This window comes from Vespula vulgaris, chromosome 2 (genome assembly GCF_905475345.1).
Source record: "Vespula vulgaris chromosome 2, iyVesVulg1.1, whole genome shotgun sequence".
Taxonomy (NCBI): domain Eukaryota; kingdom Metazoa; phylum Arthropoda; class Insecta; order Hymenoptera; family Vespidae; genus Vespula; species Vespula vulgaris.
In genome coordinates, this window is record NC_066587.1 from 10947653 (window position 1) to 10964996 (window position 17344).

The window sequence follows — 17344 nt, forward strand, 5'->3', positions numbered from 1 at the left end:
GCTACAAAAAATAAATAGCGGTAGATCAATTGCGCTTTATGGTTAAATGAAATCAGAAAAGGAAACATGACTGAATCCAATAGGATTATAACATAATGAGGAATTTCAAGATCGCTAAATGATCACGTCATTGGTTTTACAGTCAAATGAATTCCATAATGTGAAGCTCACGTTTCAGCATAATCATTCGAAATTTTGGTTCACTTTTCTAGAGAGTTTACGGCCTAAACGATACTCTCAGATGATGTAAAATTTTATATTTTAAAATAAATACCAATCATGAAAAATATGAAAACTTAAAAACAACACTGTTCAATCATATTATTTATTATTTTATTTTATAGTGTCATAGTGCGCTATTTGAATGTGTCGATGACATTTTAGAACAATCTCCAATTAAAGGAGATACAAATAAGTTAAGGCAACACTCACCGAGATCTATTCAACTATATACATTGTTAGAAGAAATGAAACTTGGGATAGGGTTGCGTGCTGTTAAAGAGGGTGAGAAATTTTGTTGAAGCTAGCATTAAGATAACATATTTCGCACCTTGTGGTTACAAAGCTTTCTCAAAAAAATTCAGGAGTTATAGCAATATTGACAAAGTGCGCGAGAGAATTAAGTAATGACTTAGTTGCTACGATAAACAACATCCAAGATGATCGCCATTAATTTTATGTGGATTGCGTGCGGCGATGAAATAAAAAATATTCTATAAATTATAACATTAAGTTCATTAATGCGTTTATCGAATCATACACTAAGTACTCTCTTTAATTATCTGCTTTATGTACAAGAGAAAAGTATTCTTTACGATTCAAGTTCCGAAACGGAAGTGAAGAAAATTCAGACCCTTTTTCCTTGATGGTTGCTTGGAGACTCGCGTGATTAAATCCAGTGTTACCAACGCCGAAATGCCAAACGTGTGTATATGATATGTATGTATTTAATAAACGATTTCTTTTTGCAAATAATTTGCTTTTGTTCAATTCAATTTATTTCTAGCCGTATTAAAAGCCGTATTAAAAGTTCTTGTTTACAGCTTGTTTTTCTATTACTTAATGTAATAAAAAGAAAATATCTTTATAAATACTAAAAAGATGTAGTATTTCAAATTTTGCTTTCTCTGTATAATTTATCTTCAGCTATTGCACGAACCATCGAATCTTCTTTGTTTTCAAAGTTAAAAATTCGTATTATTTTGTACAGGACACGCTACACTCACCAATTCAGTAGTGCCAACGTTAAGATATCAAAACAATTGTAGCGAATTTACGGGTTCTTTTTTTTATTCTCTTTAAAAATAGAGAAAAAAAGTAATGGAAATTTTATACAAATCGTGATATCAGTAATAAACCAAAGTATATATATTTATTACTTAATCTTCTTACGATATGACTAAACATGTATTAGCTTATAAACTGACTAACTGTATCTTGGATTTTTAGAAACTTTTACTTATAGTTTCAGACTATAGGTGGTGCAAATAAGACCTTGTCGCAAATATACCATACGATAATAAATGCTATCTATAACCGTCTATGGTGAAAACCAAGAATTATTTTTTTAAACGATATAGTTAATATATTGGGTTATGATATTAATTTATAAATTCAATTAAATTGTAATTTCAAAAAAGTAGAGAGAAGCTAAAAAAATTAAAGTAAATCATATTGTTATATTGTTGAAAATTTCATTTAAATTCTTTATGATCTTTTAGAGAATTCCCTATAAAAGGATGCTTCCTTTAAGTACTTATTCTCTGGATCTCAGTGTTGAAATTTCTTCTCATATAGAGAATCTGATTGGTGATTCTACAGGATTCTACTTTTATCTTCCTAGAAAACATCTCCGGTGATTTCTTCTTCTTGGGATTGTTCGAATATAGTCATCGTATACTAATAAATAATAAACAATATTATGTATTTTGACTTGAATATTTTAAAATTTACCTTTTATTAAATAGATCAATATGTATGTTATTTTATAACGAAAATGTAATTTTATAACGTTTATCCTACCTAATATATCTTTCTCTATTTTTCTTTTTCTTTTGTTCCCCTTCTGACACTGAATTTGACCCTAAAGCGTTCTTAGTTTACAACAGTTTGGTGGCAAAAGTAGCAGTGCTTGTTTTTTGATTTTCTATGTTATATATTCTAACATTATGTCTTTCATATACATACTGTTGTTAATATGCACAACAAAGCCATATTTTGCAAACATGCTTATTTTGTAATTGTGTGCAGCCAATATGAAGAAATACTATTGGAAAGAAAAGGAATTAATGAGTTTACTACTAAAATAATTATATTTAATTGGCAAAAGAGGCCTTGAGAAATGGATTTGACGACATTTTTATGTTTATTCATCACTATAATAGTATTAGTGCATGGAAATGATAATACAAATACAAGTGTCAATTGCCAATTAGATACATCTGAACGTAAACAAATGAATGTTGAACCTCTGAATGGAACATGTTTACATGATATTGTTGTAGAGTTGTCCGATGTATTTCTTTCTATTACCAATGAGGAACTTGGTATACCAACTTTTTTAGAAGTACTTGACAACTTGGAATTTTCAAATATCACTAATAATTTAGAAAATACATTGAATATGTTAGTACATAAATTAAATAACAAATTATTGTCTCATGTCGATCTCTTACAAAAAAGTAATCGAATTATAGAACCTATTTTATTAAAAAAACGAATGTATTCTATTTATTCTGATGAAGAAAATAATATAAAAAGTATTCAGAATGAGGCATCGGATATATGTTCTGAAATCACAACAGGTATGTAATATAAAAATTTAGAAGAGTAAAGATAAATAAAATATGTATTCGTGAATATTTCAGAATTAACTGCAAAATTAAAAGATCAAGGATGGAAAAATTTACATGTCCTACCGTTATATCCACCAGGAAGAATATGTGGTCCACCTAGTTTAGTACATAATATTGGACCATTATTATTATCTCAACATTGCTCAGCAAAAAATATCATTTTATTATTAGAACATGGTACCTTTATATCTGAAGAAGATCTTATCTTGATTCAAATTACTGCTAAAACTATAATTGATATGTTATCCGAGAAAGATTATGTTACTGCTATTGGTCTTGCTGGAAATGGTTTTGTATATTGTAAAGATGGTCTTGTAAAGGCAACTGATATTAATAAATATCAATTAGGACGTCATATAGATAGTCTTACTAGAAGAGGTAGAAGAATTAAAATGGTTAATTAAATTATAATTAATTAATTAATAATATAATACAGTAATTATATTAAAAATATTGTAGGTACCAATCAGACTATAAATGTAGATTTGAATGCTTTGACGCACAATATACAAGGGGAAGTTATTCTTTTGCATTTAACTAATACTTTAAAAGATCCATCAAATGCACAAGAGATTTTTAATAAAATATCAGCGATGCAATTAAATGCATACTGGAGAACTATACTCGTTCTTTCAGGTATGTTATAATTTCATATATGTAATATCCATATATTATTATATAAATTTATGCTAAAAATGATTTGTTATAGATCAGAGAAAATATATCAGTATTAAAGATACATTGAAAAATGATAGTATTATAACTCTTCCAACTCAAAATGTGCTTGGATTTGAAATATCAAGATTATTTTCTGGTATAAAATGTTCTCATAATGAAATAAAGGAATATTACCTCTCAGATCCATACTTTGAACCTTATAGTAAAATGATGTCTACGTCTATTGGATTAATCACAAATGTTACATTGCTGTATCTAGATGTAACATTAAAAGATTTTTTAGATGATTTAACATATCTTAATATTGGTCCAGATGCTTATGGTATATTGTTTGATAGCAAAGAAGTAGTTTGGATTCATAAAGATTTCCCGCGAATGGAAATGATAACAGAGCAACCAATAAAAGTATATTTACAAGATATTGAAAATATTAGTAGTGAAGATACAGCAACAATGGTTGAAAAAAATGAAGGTCTCATTGACGTTCAAATAAATGAAAGTAAAAAGGTATTACATTAAATTAATATTTTATTAATAAAATAAATTATATCTTATTTTTTTATTACAGAAAATATATATGTGGAAACATTTAATTTATAAAGATTTAATATTATGCTTAGTATCTGTGAATGAAGAAGTAACAATGTCTATTATAAAAAATATACCAACATTACCTAAAAATTTGTTATATCATTCTCTTGATCTTATATCACATGGTACCATCAACGAAGATGTATTATGTATTCATCAAAATAACATCATAGCATTATGTAAGAAAAATACAATATTTATTCATTTGTTGACTTTATATATTATATATATATATAATATTTTATAATAGTTTTACATTAAATTAAATGTTTAGCTAGTGGAGTAGTATATCTTTCACCATGGTGTTTCCAGTCTCCTATGGAACAACTTAAGTTACTAGAGACAAATTCAGGTGTAATTGTACAAAGTTACATGGCATACATAAAAGATTTGACTGGATTGTTGGCTAATCCAGGTTTACATCATTCTGTGAGACCAGATGTTGTTACGCTAAGCAAAGCTTTAGAACATTTTAAAAAAAAGCATATAGAAAGCTTAATTAATGAATTTGTTATTAGAAGGTACATTTACATATATATCTTATATTAATATTTTTATTAAATTATATTTATCATTCTAGCATACTAAAATTTTAATAATTTATCATTCTAGATATATTATTGCTACTACTAGTGGTGCTTTAGAAGTATTTCCAGGAATAATTATAGATTCTAGTTTAGATCCAAAGCGTAGAATTTGGTATGGAAAAGCTTTAAAATATCCAGGAAAGGTTGTTTTTACTGGACCATATTTAGATGCTGGTGGTTCAGGCTATGTTGTAACTTTGAGTCATTCAATTCAACATTCAATATATGGACAAAATAATGATAATACAGTTATAGCAGTAATGTCTATGGATGTTACAATGGGATACATTTCTAGACTTCTCATAAAAATGTTTCCATTTTGTAAGGACTCAACAGTAAAGTGTTTTTTAATGGATGATATGGGCTACTTAGTATCTCATCCATCATTATTGCAACCAATGAGTAAAGTCGAACAACAACATTTAACACATAAAGAGCAATTAATTGCTAATGATATATTAAATCAAGAATATTTTGTAAAAAAAAAGACATGTGCTAGTTACTTGGATGGTACTATACAAAGATATTATCATTTTAATACGTCCTTACGAGAAGTCTTAACAAATACAGTACATGGAGAACATTGTATAAAATATCAAATAGCTGCAATACCTAATACCAACGTATTTCTTGGAGTTGTTAATGTTACATGCAATTCTTTAAGAGCTTTTTGTCCATGTAGTACAGTAAGTGTATAATATCCTTAACTAAATGATTTTTATGTACATATTTTTTATTTTATGTGTATTTATTTTTCAGACAGATCGTTTATGTTTAAACTGTAGGAGAATGGAACAAACTGAATGTGAATGTCCATGCGAATGTTCATTGTATTCTTCAAGTTGTGTACAGCATAAAATTAACTTAGAAGTATGCCCACCTCTATCCGAACAAACTATACATTTATCACATTCTTGGTCACAGCATTTAAATGTAAAGTCCTGTCCTTCTTTTGATTGTAAAGTATATAAAACAGAAGAGGAATGTCTGGGTATTGTAGGCTGTCAATGGTGTTATATGGATATTGATGGAGTAACTTCTTTGCAAATTCCATTTTGTTCTGATGTATTTGCATGTTTTAAAGGCATTTTTGGAGCTCCAGTGCCTTACAATGATGAAATTCATGGTAAGTAATGATTATATAATATTTATCAAATTTATATATAGACTCTAAAATAATATCTATAATAATATAATACATATCTGTTATATATATATATATATATATATATATATATATATATATATATATATATATATATATATAATCATTTTTACATTTACAGATTCTCAATCAGTAGAAGAAATTGTAGTTCGTGAATTTTCATCAGTCGGACCAGTTGCAGGTGGCATACTTGTTTTTATTTTAATTTTGGGTGTTACATTGTGTTGTTATAGATTGCGTTCTATGCAATCAGATTTGGAACATCAATGTTTACACGTGCAAATTTCACCTGATGTATTGCATATGACACATTTAGAGGGGGATGCAGAACCTTTGGAACCTGATCAAACAAAGCACAATTTAGATTCTTTTATAAGAGATGCTATTGCACCTATATCACCTTATAGGGTTTCAACTAATTACAAAAGACCTGGTGGAGATAGTGATCATGGTTACAGCACTATGACACCTCATGATGATTCAGAACAACAGATATTTACAGAACCAATGTTAATTGTTGGTTCTAATGTCGAATTAAATAATACGAAACGATCTAATAGTTTACCAGCACCTACAACAAATTTAGGATCTACACATTATATTTTAGCACCTGTTACTGTTCATAGCAACATGGAAACAAATTGTTGCTAAATGAACTCACATTATCATCGACATTTCTATTATCATTATCATCCTATTAACATATTTTCATCATCATTGCCATTAGCATATAAATATTAAGTATTAAATATAAGAAAGACTATCTAAATTTTATATGATAGATAGGAGTTTTATACGAATAATAAAAATAATTTTGCAATATACTGCAATTACTTATTCATAAGTTTTAATAAATATTTTTAAATTTTTTTTGAAAATATACAATTAACAAAATTTTAATGAGTTATTTTTTATTAAACAATTTTTTATTACGGAACATTAAATATTAAGTCTCGCTTTTCTAGTTCTCCTTTATCTGCTATATTTAATCAACAAGAGAAAATTTCTAAAAATATGTACTAATTATATATAACTGATAAAATGTCTCTCGATGACAGAAATTAGTAATATGAGTATCTTTATTAATATCAAATCTTTTAGTAAAACACATTCATAATTCATTAATAAGAGAGTAATATTATTTGTTGATATACTTTTCAAAATACTTTGAATCTGAAATTTAATTTATGAAGTTTATATTCTTTCAAGTTTCATTGGACTGTAAGATTTTACCTCTAAAAGATTTAATACATTAACAATTCCATTTTGAAGTATCCCTTCTAATTCTTTATTATTTTCAATTACATTATCATATTCTGCTAATTTTGAACAATAATATCAGTTTTTTCTTTACTTTATATTTTTCATTAATTATTTTAAGTAATCCAGTTTATTTGACATTTTGTTGAGCTCATAATTTTTGCAAGTTGTGAACTTTTTAGTTTTTTCTAAAATTTATTTTAACTTTAGACAAATATTGATTTGCATGTTTTAGACAACATTTATATGAATTAAAATTACATATATAAATATTGTTAAATTATTCTATTATATAAAAACAAAATCAGATATTTATATATTTTACAAATACTTTGAAGAATGTTAATGATGTGTTTTAAATAATGTTCTAAAATAGTCAATATGAAAAACTGGTAATTCTAAATCAATGTATGTATAATGACTAATACATTTGTTTAGAGATTTATCAGAAGATCCAATTATTTACATTAGAACATGTTCTGTAAAGAAAATATATTAGTAACTTGGAAGTACAATGTTCCACTTTTATATCTTATACATATAATATTTAATTTTAAATAACATAAATTTTGAGAACACTGTTTAACAAGAATATATTGATTATCTTGATTATAAATTTTTAGCAAAAATATAGATGTCTGTTTTTCCATTTTATGACTATTTAAAAAATAGATGTGATATAATAAAATAATAAAAGAATTAAAAATTATTCGTTTATCAAACTTTTATATAATAACATTTAGTAATATAAATATATATTACATATTAATACACATGCACGCACATAATTATCTAAAAATTTTGATACGTCTGATAGATCATTATACATACAACTCTCAACATCTGTTTCTTAAAATTGTTTCTCCGTCGTTTTTAATAAATAATAATTATAATAAGTAGGATATTGATATTATTTGATCGTTTCATATATATTGAAATAACTTTATTGAATAATATTAAAATCAAAAATTATTTTATATCAATCTGCTATCCATATCAAGCATGCAAAGGAAAGTAGTTAATGAACGTAACCGAACTAATGAAACGTAACCGATACGATCCTTCATACCCGAATTTTGAGTAAATTCTATATGTATATATATATACATACATACATACATACATACATACATACATACATATTTCACAATTTAGTAAATAGAATAATTTTCTTAATTTTATTACGAAAATGAAAAATAAGTTCATTAGTTAAATTTGATAAACTATGTCTTATAATCTATGATTCCATATACATATAAGTATAATTCTTGAATGGCAAGTAACTGACAGTGATATTTCATAGGTCTGCATAAATCAATATAAATTCTACTTTTATTAAATTACTACCTACTATTTATAGAGAAAAATAAATTTCAGCTGAGAAACGTCATACAGAATCAACAAAGTTAAATATGTGGAAAATAAAATTTCTTTGTGTGATAACATAAAGAATAAAATATTAAAGTATTTTGAAGAAATTGGAAAATATACATGCAAGTTAATCATAAAACTTTACATAAAGCATTTTATTTCATTTCAGCATTTCATCAAAGTCAAAATTTGAATAACAATAAAATTCATTAGCTAAATTATTCTTATGTATTGGTATGAAATTACATTTTTTGGCATTTAATAATCTTTCAACTAAATTCATCATAATTGCACCTGTATAGATAAGATAGAAACATATTATATATAGTTTTTTTAAATACAAAATCATTATAATATAATTGAATACCTGTACAAAGTACAATCTTGTTCTTCGACAATAACTTTATTGTCACAGCCATTTTTGTTAAACATTCATCAGATAAAAAAGGAGGATCTGCTATGACTAAATCAAAAATATTATATAAATCTCTAGGTACATTTAAAGGAAATTTATAATCATATAGTATAAAGTCTGATCCAAATACTGTGAAACGAGGATCATATTCTAGTAAAATAACTGCAAAGAATAGATAAATATCTTTATTCATTTTTATATTCTTAATATATAATTTACTATACATATAATAATAAAAAAATATACCTTGTCTTTCTCCACAAGTTCTTTTTAACTTTGTATATAAAGTTGGACAGGAAATTAATGCTATTTTTCCATCTATAGGTGTAGAATTAATAGCACCTTTGACAATTGTATTTGTTGTGTTTTCATCATACCAAAACTGACTTAATTGCTAAAATATAAAAATAAAATATAATCATATAAGAAATTTTCGACATATAACATGGCTTATATCTTCAAGTTTTTGATTGATTACCCAATCTTCTTCAAATGATACATCTAATAATTGATTTGATTGAAATACATCTGTCAAATGCTTTTCTCTCTTTTCTTTTTCTTCGAGAAATTCTTGAAGTGCGGATATTGTCGTAGGACATAATGATAGTTCATCGTCACTTTCGCTCATTTTCCATCAATTGATTGATATGTGTGATATCTTTAATTGAATATTTCTACTTAGAAAAAAGAACAGTTCCACATAACATTAGTAATGTAAATCTACAAACTTGAAGAATATCATCTATTATTTGTTTTATAAATGGGTGAAAATAAATATTTTGATATATATATATATACATGTAGAGAGCAGCACCTATGTAGTTTTTAGTGCCATCTAAAATATATCTTCTTTAATGAAGAATGAATATATCTTCTGTAAATGAAGTTAATATCAAAAATTTATGCAGTACATTTAAATTTGTAATATTGAAAGAATTGGTAATTAAAAACTTTTGATAAAAAAATAGAATTTAACGATATTTTTTTATTTAGGAAATATAATTAGGATGAAATCCTAATTATTTAAGATTGGCTATATCTAACATTAAAAAAAAAATAAATTCTTTTTGTATTAAAAAATGTTGCAGATGAAGTCTGAAGAAGATAAGTAGAATGATAAAATACGCGCCATCTGATGGATTTCTTTGTTAATCAAACTGTTCAAGGAAACGATGGGAGTTGTTTCTTCCCCTCCGTTATAATACCACCAGCCGTACGTGTTGCGAAAGAGGACACACGATGGAAAGCGTAAACATTTACGTGTCTTGAGTGTTTAGAGGAACAATTTTTATTTGTAATCATGATAGACAGTAACATTTCCATGGAGGAGGATACTGAATTACGAGATTTAGTGGTACAAACTCTTGAAAATAATGGTGTTCTCGCGAAAGTCCGGGTAAGATTAGGATAATAAGAAAGGTAGTTTTATATAGGTTATACAGACCATGCCTACAATTTAATATTTTTTATGTCATTCTTATGTTTAGAATTTCTTTGTGATTATGTAGGTTATATAGATCATGCCGACAATTTAATATTTTTTATGTCAGTCTTATGTCTTAGAATTTATTTGTGATTTTGTAGGCTGAATTAAGGGCTAGTGTGTTTTTAGCTCTGGAGGAACAGGAATCTGTAATGGTAGGTAAGAGTAATGTTATATTAAATATGAATTATATTTTATTTTCCAATAGAAAATTTCGTGTGCATTTTGTGAAAATACTTGATATTAAAGCGCCTAGATATTTAAGAGTTTAAAAAGAAATTGTAAAGTTAAAAATTGAAAACATTAAATTTTTTTAGAATCCAGAACCACTCCTCAACAAAACAGTAAAACAGTACCTGGCTAATTCTGAAGGAAAATTACTATTTTCATTGGTTAGGGAGTTCCTAGAATATTTTGGTCTGGATTATACTATATCTGTATATGATCCGGAAACATATGTTGGAAAAGAATATAACTATGTCGGTAGAAATAAATTATGTGAAGAATTAGGTATAAATTCATCTGAACCATTACTTGGAGAAATTTTAAAGAATAATATAAACATCTGTAACATAACACAAAAGGTATTTAGTTTAATGTATCTTAATAATAATTACGTACTTCTTTTATGACATTGTATATGATTTTTGCAGGTGGAATCTAATGACAGTAGACATAATAAAACAAATGAAACGTCAACAAACTTTGCAAATGCAACCTTTGAAGTTCCTGTACCAAAGATGTTACATACTGAATCATTATCAAATGACAATGATTCTTCTGAGAAACTAGGAAGTTTTTCAGAGCAAAGCACTAGTATTCCAATAAATGTGACAATAACTGACAAAAAGAAAAATATACAAACATTACATAATGATTTATTAGATGAGTCACATGATACAGAAAAAAATTCTCTCAGGGAAAATATAATAGTTTTTGACAACATAACTGACAAAGATGATATTAATGATAAAGGGAACAATATACACTCTGATAAAAGTTCTATAAAAAAAATTGATACATACGATGTAATAAATCATACAGTAAAGGAAACTGCCACAATTGCACCTGGTCAAATGGATATGTTCAATAAAGAAGGACCTCTAATTACGTTTGATGAATCTATAGTATCTGAAATGCAAAAAAATCAAAACATGGATGTTACAAAACAAAATAGTATAAATAATAAAGAACTACATATTATGAATAATGTACAAAATAAAAAAGAGATTAATATAGAATGTAACTTTGGAAAAGCTATTTACTTTGAAGAAATTATTGTTGATGAAAAAAGAGACAATGTTGGTACTGTACATAAAGCTGAATCTTCATCACCTTTAGATAAGTCTGGTTCTATATTTGATCTGCCACCATTAAACGGAAAAAAGACTAATATAAATGATATAAAAGAATTAATGGATGTTGGACTTGGTAAGGAAAAATAAAAAAGATAATATATTATTTCTCATTGATACAGAAGATATATAAATGCATATATATGGCATATGTATTTATTATATTCATAAAATGATTATTTTTAATGTTTGACTTTAGCAGTAGATAATGTTGACAATTATGAAGAAGATTTTGTGTCATCTGCATCAGGTAGTTTTAATGAACAGAGTCCATCTAAAGAATTACAAGAATTAGACAGTTCTGTGCAAATACATGTGAAAAAAGAAGATACAATCCAGAGTACTCGTAGTGAAGACATTAGTGAAGAAATAGAAGAAACTGATGAAATACTGAGTAGTACTTCGTGCGTAAGTAAACTAAATACAGATTTATCGAAATATTTTTAATTACATTAATAGATGGCTAGTATTCATTCTCAAAATAAAAGTTAACAATAAATGACATGATCTTTTTTGGGAAAAAAAGAACATGTAAGTTTTAAGAGTATTGTATATAAATTTAATATTCTTTTAGATCATTATATAGTAACCTAATACTCCGTTTTTATGATAAGTAATATGCATGACATTATTGTATATTATTATATTTTTTATAAAAAAGGAGTATATATATTAGTATGTTAATAATACCTCTACAAGAGTTATTTTTATACAAATTGATTATTTGTAAAATAAACTTTTCTTACAAGGAAATATTCTTACTTAGAATAATTCCATTTCAGCTTCAGGGTGTGAATATAAATGAAAAGGATGAAAAGGTTTCAAATTTCACAACGGGTATTACTACAAATTATAGCAATGAGATATAATCTTTACTGATATTATCGTAAGATTCTGTTAAGGATCTTAAGCACTTTGTTCAATTATAATTTTGGCAATTGTTTCTCACATTGTAGTTGCTTTACAACGATAAGAATGTTATTCTGTTGCATAGCAAGCTAGAGTACAAGAGATACTGCTTTTGGGGACTGATATCCTATACTAAGGCATCATGTATAAGACTATGCTAATTATTGTGGATTGAGAAACTTACCGGATTTATTTTGCAGTTTTTAATAAGGCACTGCCAGCTATGGCTAAATACTTATAAGTCGCGCTGCAAAAATCATGGAAGGAAAATGCCTTTATGAGCATTTTTCTATTCATTGCATTTCTCTATTTTATATAGATTAAATGATGTATTTTTCTACATTTTATAGATTTAAGAGGGAAATGTAATTTTTATTATAAAAAAAGAAAATATTTAAGTTTATGACCGATCCATATACTTTTTGAAGTGAATACAGAAAAAATGAAACGAAGTAATAGAAATCTATATATTGAAACTATTAACTAATATTTAATCTATGTCTGTATTATCATAAAATTCAGCTTCTTAATAGGCTGCTAACATCATAAAAAATTCTTTACATTTTTTTTAACAACTACTAAATGTATAGAATCTCTCAATCTTGTTAACAAGTATAAATTTGGGAGGATAGGAAATTTAGTAAAATGACTGAAAAGAAAAACTACAAAGTACTTTTTGCATCGTTTTAAGACTGACAGTATTTTGAAGAGCTGAATCTTCATAAACTGATCACATCATTTTGGGAAACATAATTAGCCATTAATGTCAATATTATTACAAAAAGTATCTATGTCTTAAGTGACATATATGAAATGATCTTTTTACTTCGTATATAAATATGTAATTTGCCATGAATTGTTAAAATGAACATAGATTTTAATATTGCAATAGTAAAAGACTTCAATAGGTACATAGTATGAGGCAATTTTCCTTCTATGTTATACGTATGTGCCTAGTATTATTATCCTTATGAGCAACTTGCATAAGTGTTACAATATTTCAAGGACCAGGAAACTATTAATTGAGTTATAGTCAATTAGTAACTAGATTAATTTTTTAAAGGAATATCTCAGTATTTTATCCTTTTGTGCTTGACAGAAAAATTCCTGAGTCTAATTTTATGACTGAATATGATTCATTACCTCATTTAACTAAACATAGATGCTGCGATATCTATGATATCAGTAAACCATCCGTCTAATAATGGATTGCCTAAAAAAATCCGTCAAATTATTTTTTTGATAATAATGGTGCTAAATATTTGAAACTAAAATAATTTATGAAGGTTGAAGCTGTCCAAGAAAATTTAGGTGCTTATCTATCTTCTAGCAACATTGTTTGCAAGAGATTAGTAATTAACAAAAGTTATAGGGTAGGATCTTGATTTTTGGGCAATCCAATACAATGAAGAATATTTAATATGGAAAAGTTCACTCTATGTATGATGCAATAACTGAGTACAATTCAAAATGGATTGACAGGATGCTTGACAAATCAAAATCCTTTTGTAAAAACACATAGCTTGCTATCTTTACAAAAGAATTTTTATTAACAGCTAAAATCTGATAATATCACATATGCTAAATGGCATAATTCATTCAGACGAAGAGATTGTATGCTTGTATAATATGTATCATGTATAAATTTGATTATAGTAATTAGATTATTCAAAATGTATACAAAACTTTTTACAAACTTCATGTACACTAGTTTTTTGTACTACATGTACATTAACATATATTTTTTTGTTTCCTTAATTTTTCTTAGAAATGTTACATTAGTAAAATTACTATATAAAATCATATAATACTGTGTAACAGATCTCTTAGTCTGAATCGACATTTATCCCAGTATGATTATTAAATCAGGTGTGTTCCTGGCCAATCAGCGTGGTTACATCTTGTTATCAGTATGGTATACAGTTTTATGAAAGAATTCAGGACTGGTTTGAACATTCCCACATTTTATAAAATATAAGAAATAGATACATTCCATTATTGTTATTAAGATAATTTTTTGTTTGTTCATTAGATCTAGAGAACATATCTATAAAATAGCATTTTCATTATATTTTATGAAAGACTATGCGGTTTAAATAATCTATGATTATCATTAAATTATTACAGCATCAGATTTTATTTAAAATAGGTGTTGAAAGCAATTCTCAGAAGGATTTACTACACAATATAAGTATTTGTTATAGTGATTTTATTTTGAAGGTAGTATATATGATTAATAGTACAACAATTCAATATTAATGAACAGTTTCCACCTGCATATTTTTTGTTTTAATATCGAATAACTTGTACTAACTTTCCTGAATTTGTATTTATCTATATTAAGCTACATCTTATGATATAATAGTTCCATATTGAAATCTGTCAATCCTTCAATATATTTTTTAATACATAAAACATTAAAACTAATATTGATCCTATTGAAATTCTTAAATTGTAGAAGGGTTGATAAAAAGTTTATTGATGCTGTAGAGTAATGCATATATACTTACATTCTTGTTGCAGAATTAAATTATAGTCGATCTATAATTCTACTAGTACAATATAAGTTATATAACATATAATTTATAAAAGATTGGATATCTTTTACACATTTTCCTTTATAAGATTTTGTTCATATATTATTTTTACTATTACTATTACTACTGCTACTATTACTACTACTACTACTATTCTACTACACTACTGCTACTATTACTATTACTACTGCTACTATTACTATTACTACTGCTACTCTACTACACTACTGTTACTACTACTACTACTACTACTACTACTACTACTACTACTACTACTACTACTACTACTACTACTACTAGTACTATTCCACTACTATACTACTCTACTTTACTCTACTACTACTACTACTACTCTACTACTATACTGCTATATTACACTACTACACTATTACTTCTACTACTATTATTATCATCATCCATCATCATCATTTAAGATTCGTTAAAGACATTTATGCTTTTACAGTTTTGGACCATTTTGTGTATGTATATTAATATATCAGATTTACACATGCACATGTTCAATATTTTGTTTAAACAAATTATTCTATGTTTACTTGAAATAATTATTCACAATCCACAATCTTAAAGTTCATCAAATAAAGTATTATATATATATTATACTTTATATTATATATATACACATATATATATATATATGTATATGTATATGTATATATCATTCATACTATATCTTATGTAATTGCAGATGATCATCTTGTAACCACGTTGAAATATTGGTAGCTATATCGTGCCTTTTAGTGTGTATGGTTAATTATAAACAATGCAAATAGATACTGTGGAATTGTGGATTTTACAAAACACCTATGTTAGTTATTTATGATTTTCAACTATGATGTAACGATACTCATGTATATGTTATTTATTTTATAAAAATTTTTCTCTTTTGCAACTGTTAGATGTTTTTTATAACACCCTTCCAATATTTGTATTTAAAATTTTTCTACTTATTTTAATTAAAATACATTGTTTGGCATGTATATGTATTATATAAAAGGAATGGAATACTTTTTTATTGTTCATCTATGTAATTATATATATTTTCATTTATGCAATAAGTTTATAAATTCTTGAAAACATAATGTAGTTAGATCATAAAAAAAAATTTCCTTTTTTGATCATAGAAACTCAATCAAATTAATTAAAAAAAATTTGATATCTACTACATTAGTCTTATTTATTCTTATATCTTGAGATACAAAAGTTTTATAGGTTTTATAAATTTGTGGAGAAGATGAATTATTTAACTATTTGTTACAAAAGTTATACCTCTGTAGAGAAGAATAACATATTATTTGTATTTTGCAACTTTATACAAATGTATAGATTATCCCATCGATCATTCAATGAGTTATAATGTACACAACAAAAAACAATTTATTTATATTGTATAATATATTTACATTCTATTGCGTTCTCGTTGTAAACGATTACTATATGCTTTAAATACAAGATGAAATGCATCCATATATCTGTCCATACACATTGCCACACATTTCTGAAATTTTATAAATAACACATTTTTCATTAAAAAGATAATATCAAAAACATTCTTTAAAAATATTAATCATTAAATATTAATTTTAATGTAAGATATGAAATATAATATCAATTATATCAAATTATATATAAAAATATAGAGAATTATGACTGAAAATACTTATTGATTGATAGAATAAAATGAATTGCAGATTTTATTATTCACAAAAAACAATTAATTAATTATGTTCGCTAAAACTTACATCTATAATAAAACAATTTTTAGAAATAAAATGGTTTAAGATAGGTGCTGTTACCTGTTCTGTACTATCTAATGATGTACCTGGTTTGATAACACATTTTTTAAAACATTTTTCAATCATTTTCTGTAAAAATATTATAAAATTTATACTTTTAATTTAAATATAATTTGTAAATGTAAAAATAAAAATATTGTATAATTGTACCGTTAATAATTCTTGTGCATTAGCAACAGCAATTTGTTGTTTAACTTGTTCCATGATTTCACTTTTCTCCGCTCCTGTTAACGAATTAGTAGATAATGAATTCATTTTTTTATAAAATATAAAATGTTTTATTCTGTAAAATCTAAATCAAAATGTTTTCACGTTGCTCTTCTT

The 17344-nt window shown here is 25.8% G+C and overlaps 4 protein-coding genes across 6 annotated transcripts; 2 read left to right on the plus strand and 2 right to left on the minus strand.

Moving 5' to 3' along the window:
• Positions 1-2341: 2341 nt before the first annotated feature.
• Positions 2342-6698, plus strand: LOC127072670 (VWFA and cache domain-containing protein 1). The gene is made up of 9 exons (XM_051013256.1): positions 2342-2804; positions 2868-3233; positions 3315-3491; positions 3565-4040; positions 4102-4303; positions 4399-4645; positions 4737-5397; positions 5471-5837; positions 5998-6698. The coding sequence occupies exons 1-9, from the start codon at positions 2342-2344 to the stop codon at positions 6525-6527; spliced, it is 3489 nt and encodes a 1162-aa protein (XP_050869213.1). The 3' UTR covers positions 6528-6698.
• Positions 6699-8634: 1936 nt separating this feature from the next.
• Positions 8635-9729, minus strand: LOC127072676 (EEF1A lysine methyltransferase 1). The gene is made up of 4 exons (XM_051013265.1): positions 9401-9729; positions 9169-9316; positions 8875-9084; positions 8635-8801 (listed from the first exon to the last, which is right to left on the minus strand). Exons 1-4 carry the CDS (start codon positions 9548-9550, stop codon positions 8668-8670), a joined length of 642 nt encoding a protein of 213 aa, XP_050869222.1. The 5' UTR covers positions 9551-9729; the 3' UTR covers positions 8635-8667.
• A 43-nt stretch (positions 9730-9772) lies between these two features.
• Positions 9773-16116, plus strand: LOC127072673 (uncharacterized protein PF3D7_1120600-like). 3 transcript variants are annotated; one of them, XM_051013260.1, is made up of 7 exons: positions 9773-9861; positions 10011-10318; positions 10507-10560; positions 10723-10989; positions 11059-11836; positions 11960-12168; positions 12543-16116. In XM_051013260.1, the coding sequence occupies exons 2-7, from the start codon at positions 10223-10225 to the stop codon at positions 12627-12629; spliced, it is 1491 nt and encodes a 496-aa protein (XP_050869217.1). In that variant the 5' UTR covers positions 9773-9861; positions 10011-10222; the 3' UTR covers positions 12630-16116. The 3 variants fall into 3 exon arrangements, with proteins under 3 accessions (XP_050869217.1, XP_050869219.1, XP_050869218.1); XM_051013262.1 differs by having other exon boundaries at positions 15913-16116; XM_051013261.1 differs by having other exon boundaries at positions 11963-12168.
• Positions 16117-16498: 382 nt separating this feature from the next.
• Positions 16499-17313, minus strand: LOC127072678 (mitochondrial import inner membrane translocase subunit Tim13-like). The gene is made up of 3 exons (XM_051013266.1): positions 17171-17313; positions 17021-17089; positions 16499-16722 (listed from the first exon to the last, which is right to left on the minus strand). The coding sequence occupies exons 1-3, from the start codon at positions 17273-17275 to the stop codon at positions 16624-16626; spliced, it is 273 nt and encodes a 90-aa protein (XP_050869223.1). The 5' UTR covers positions 17276-17313; the 3' UTR covers positions 16499-16623.
• Positions 17314-17344: the final 31 nt, after the last annotated feature.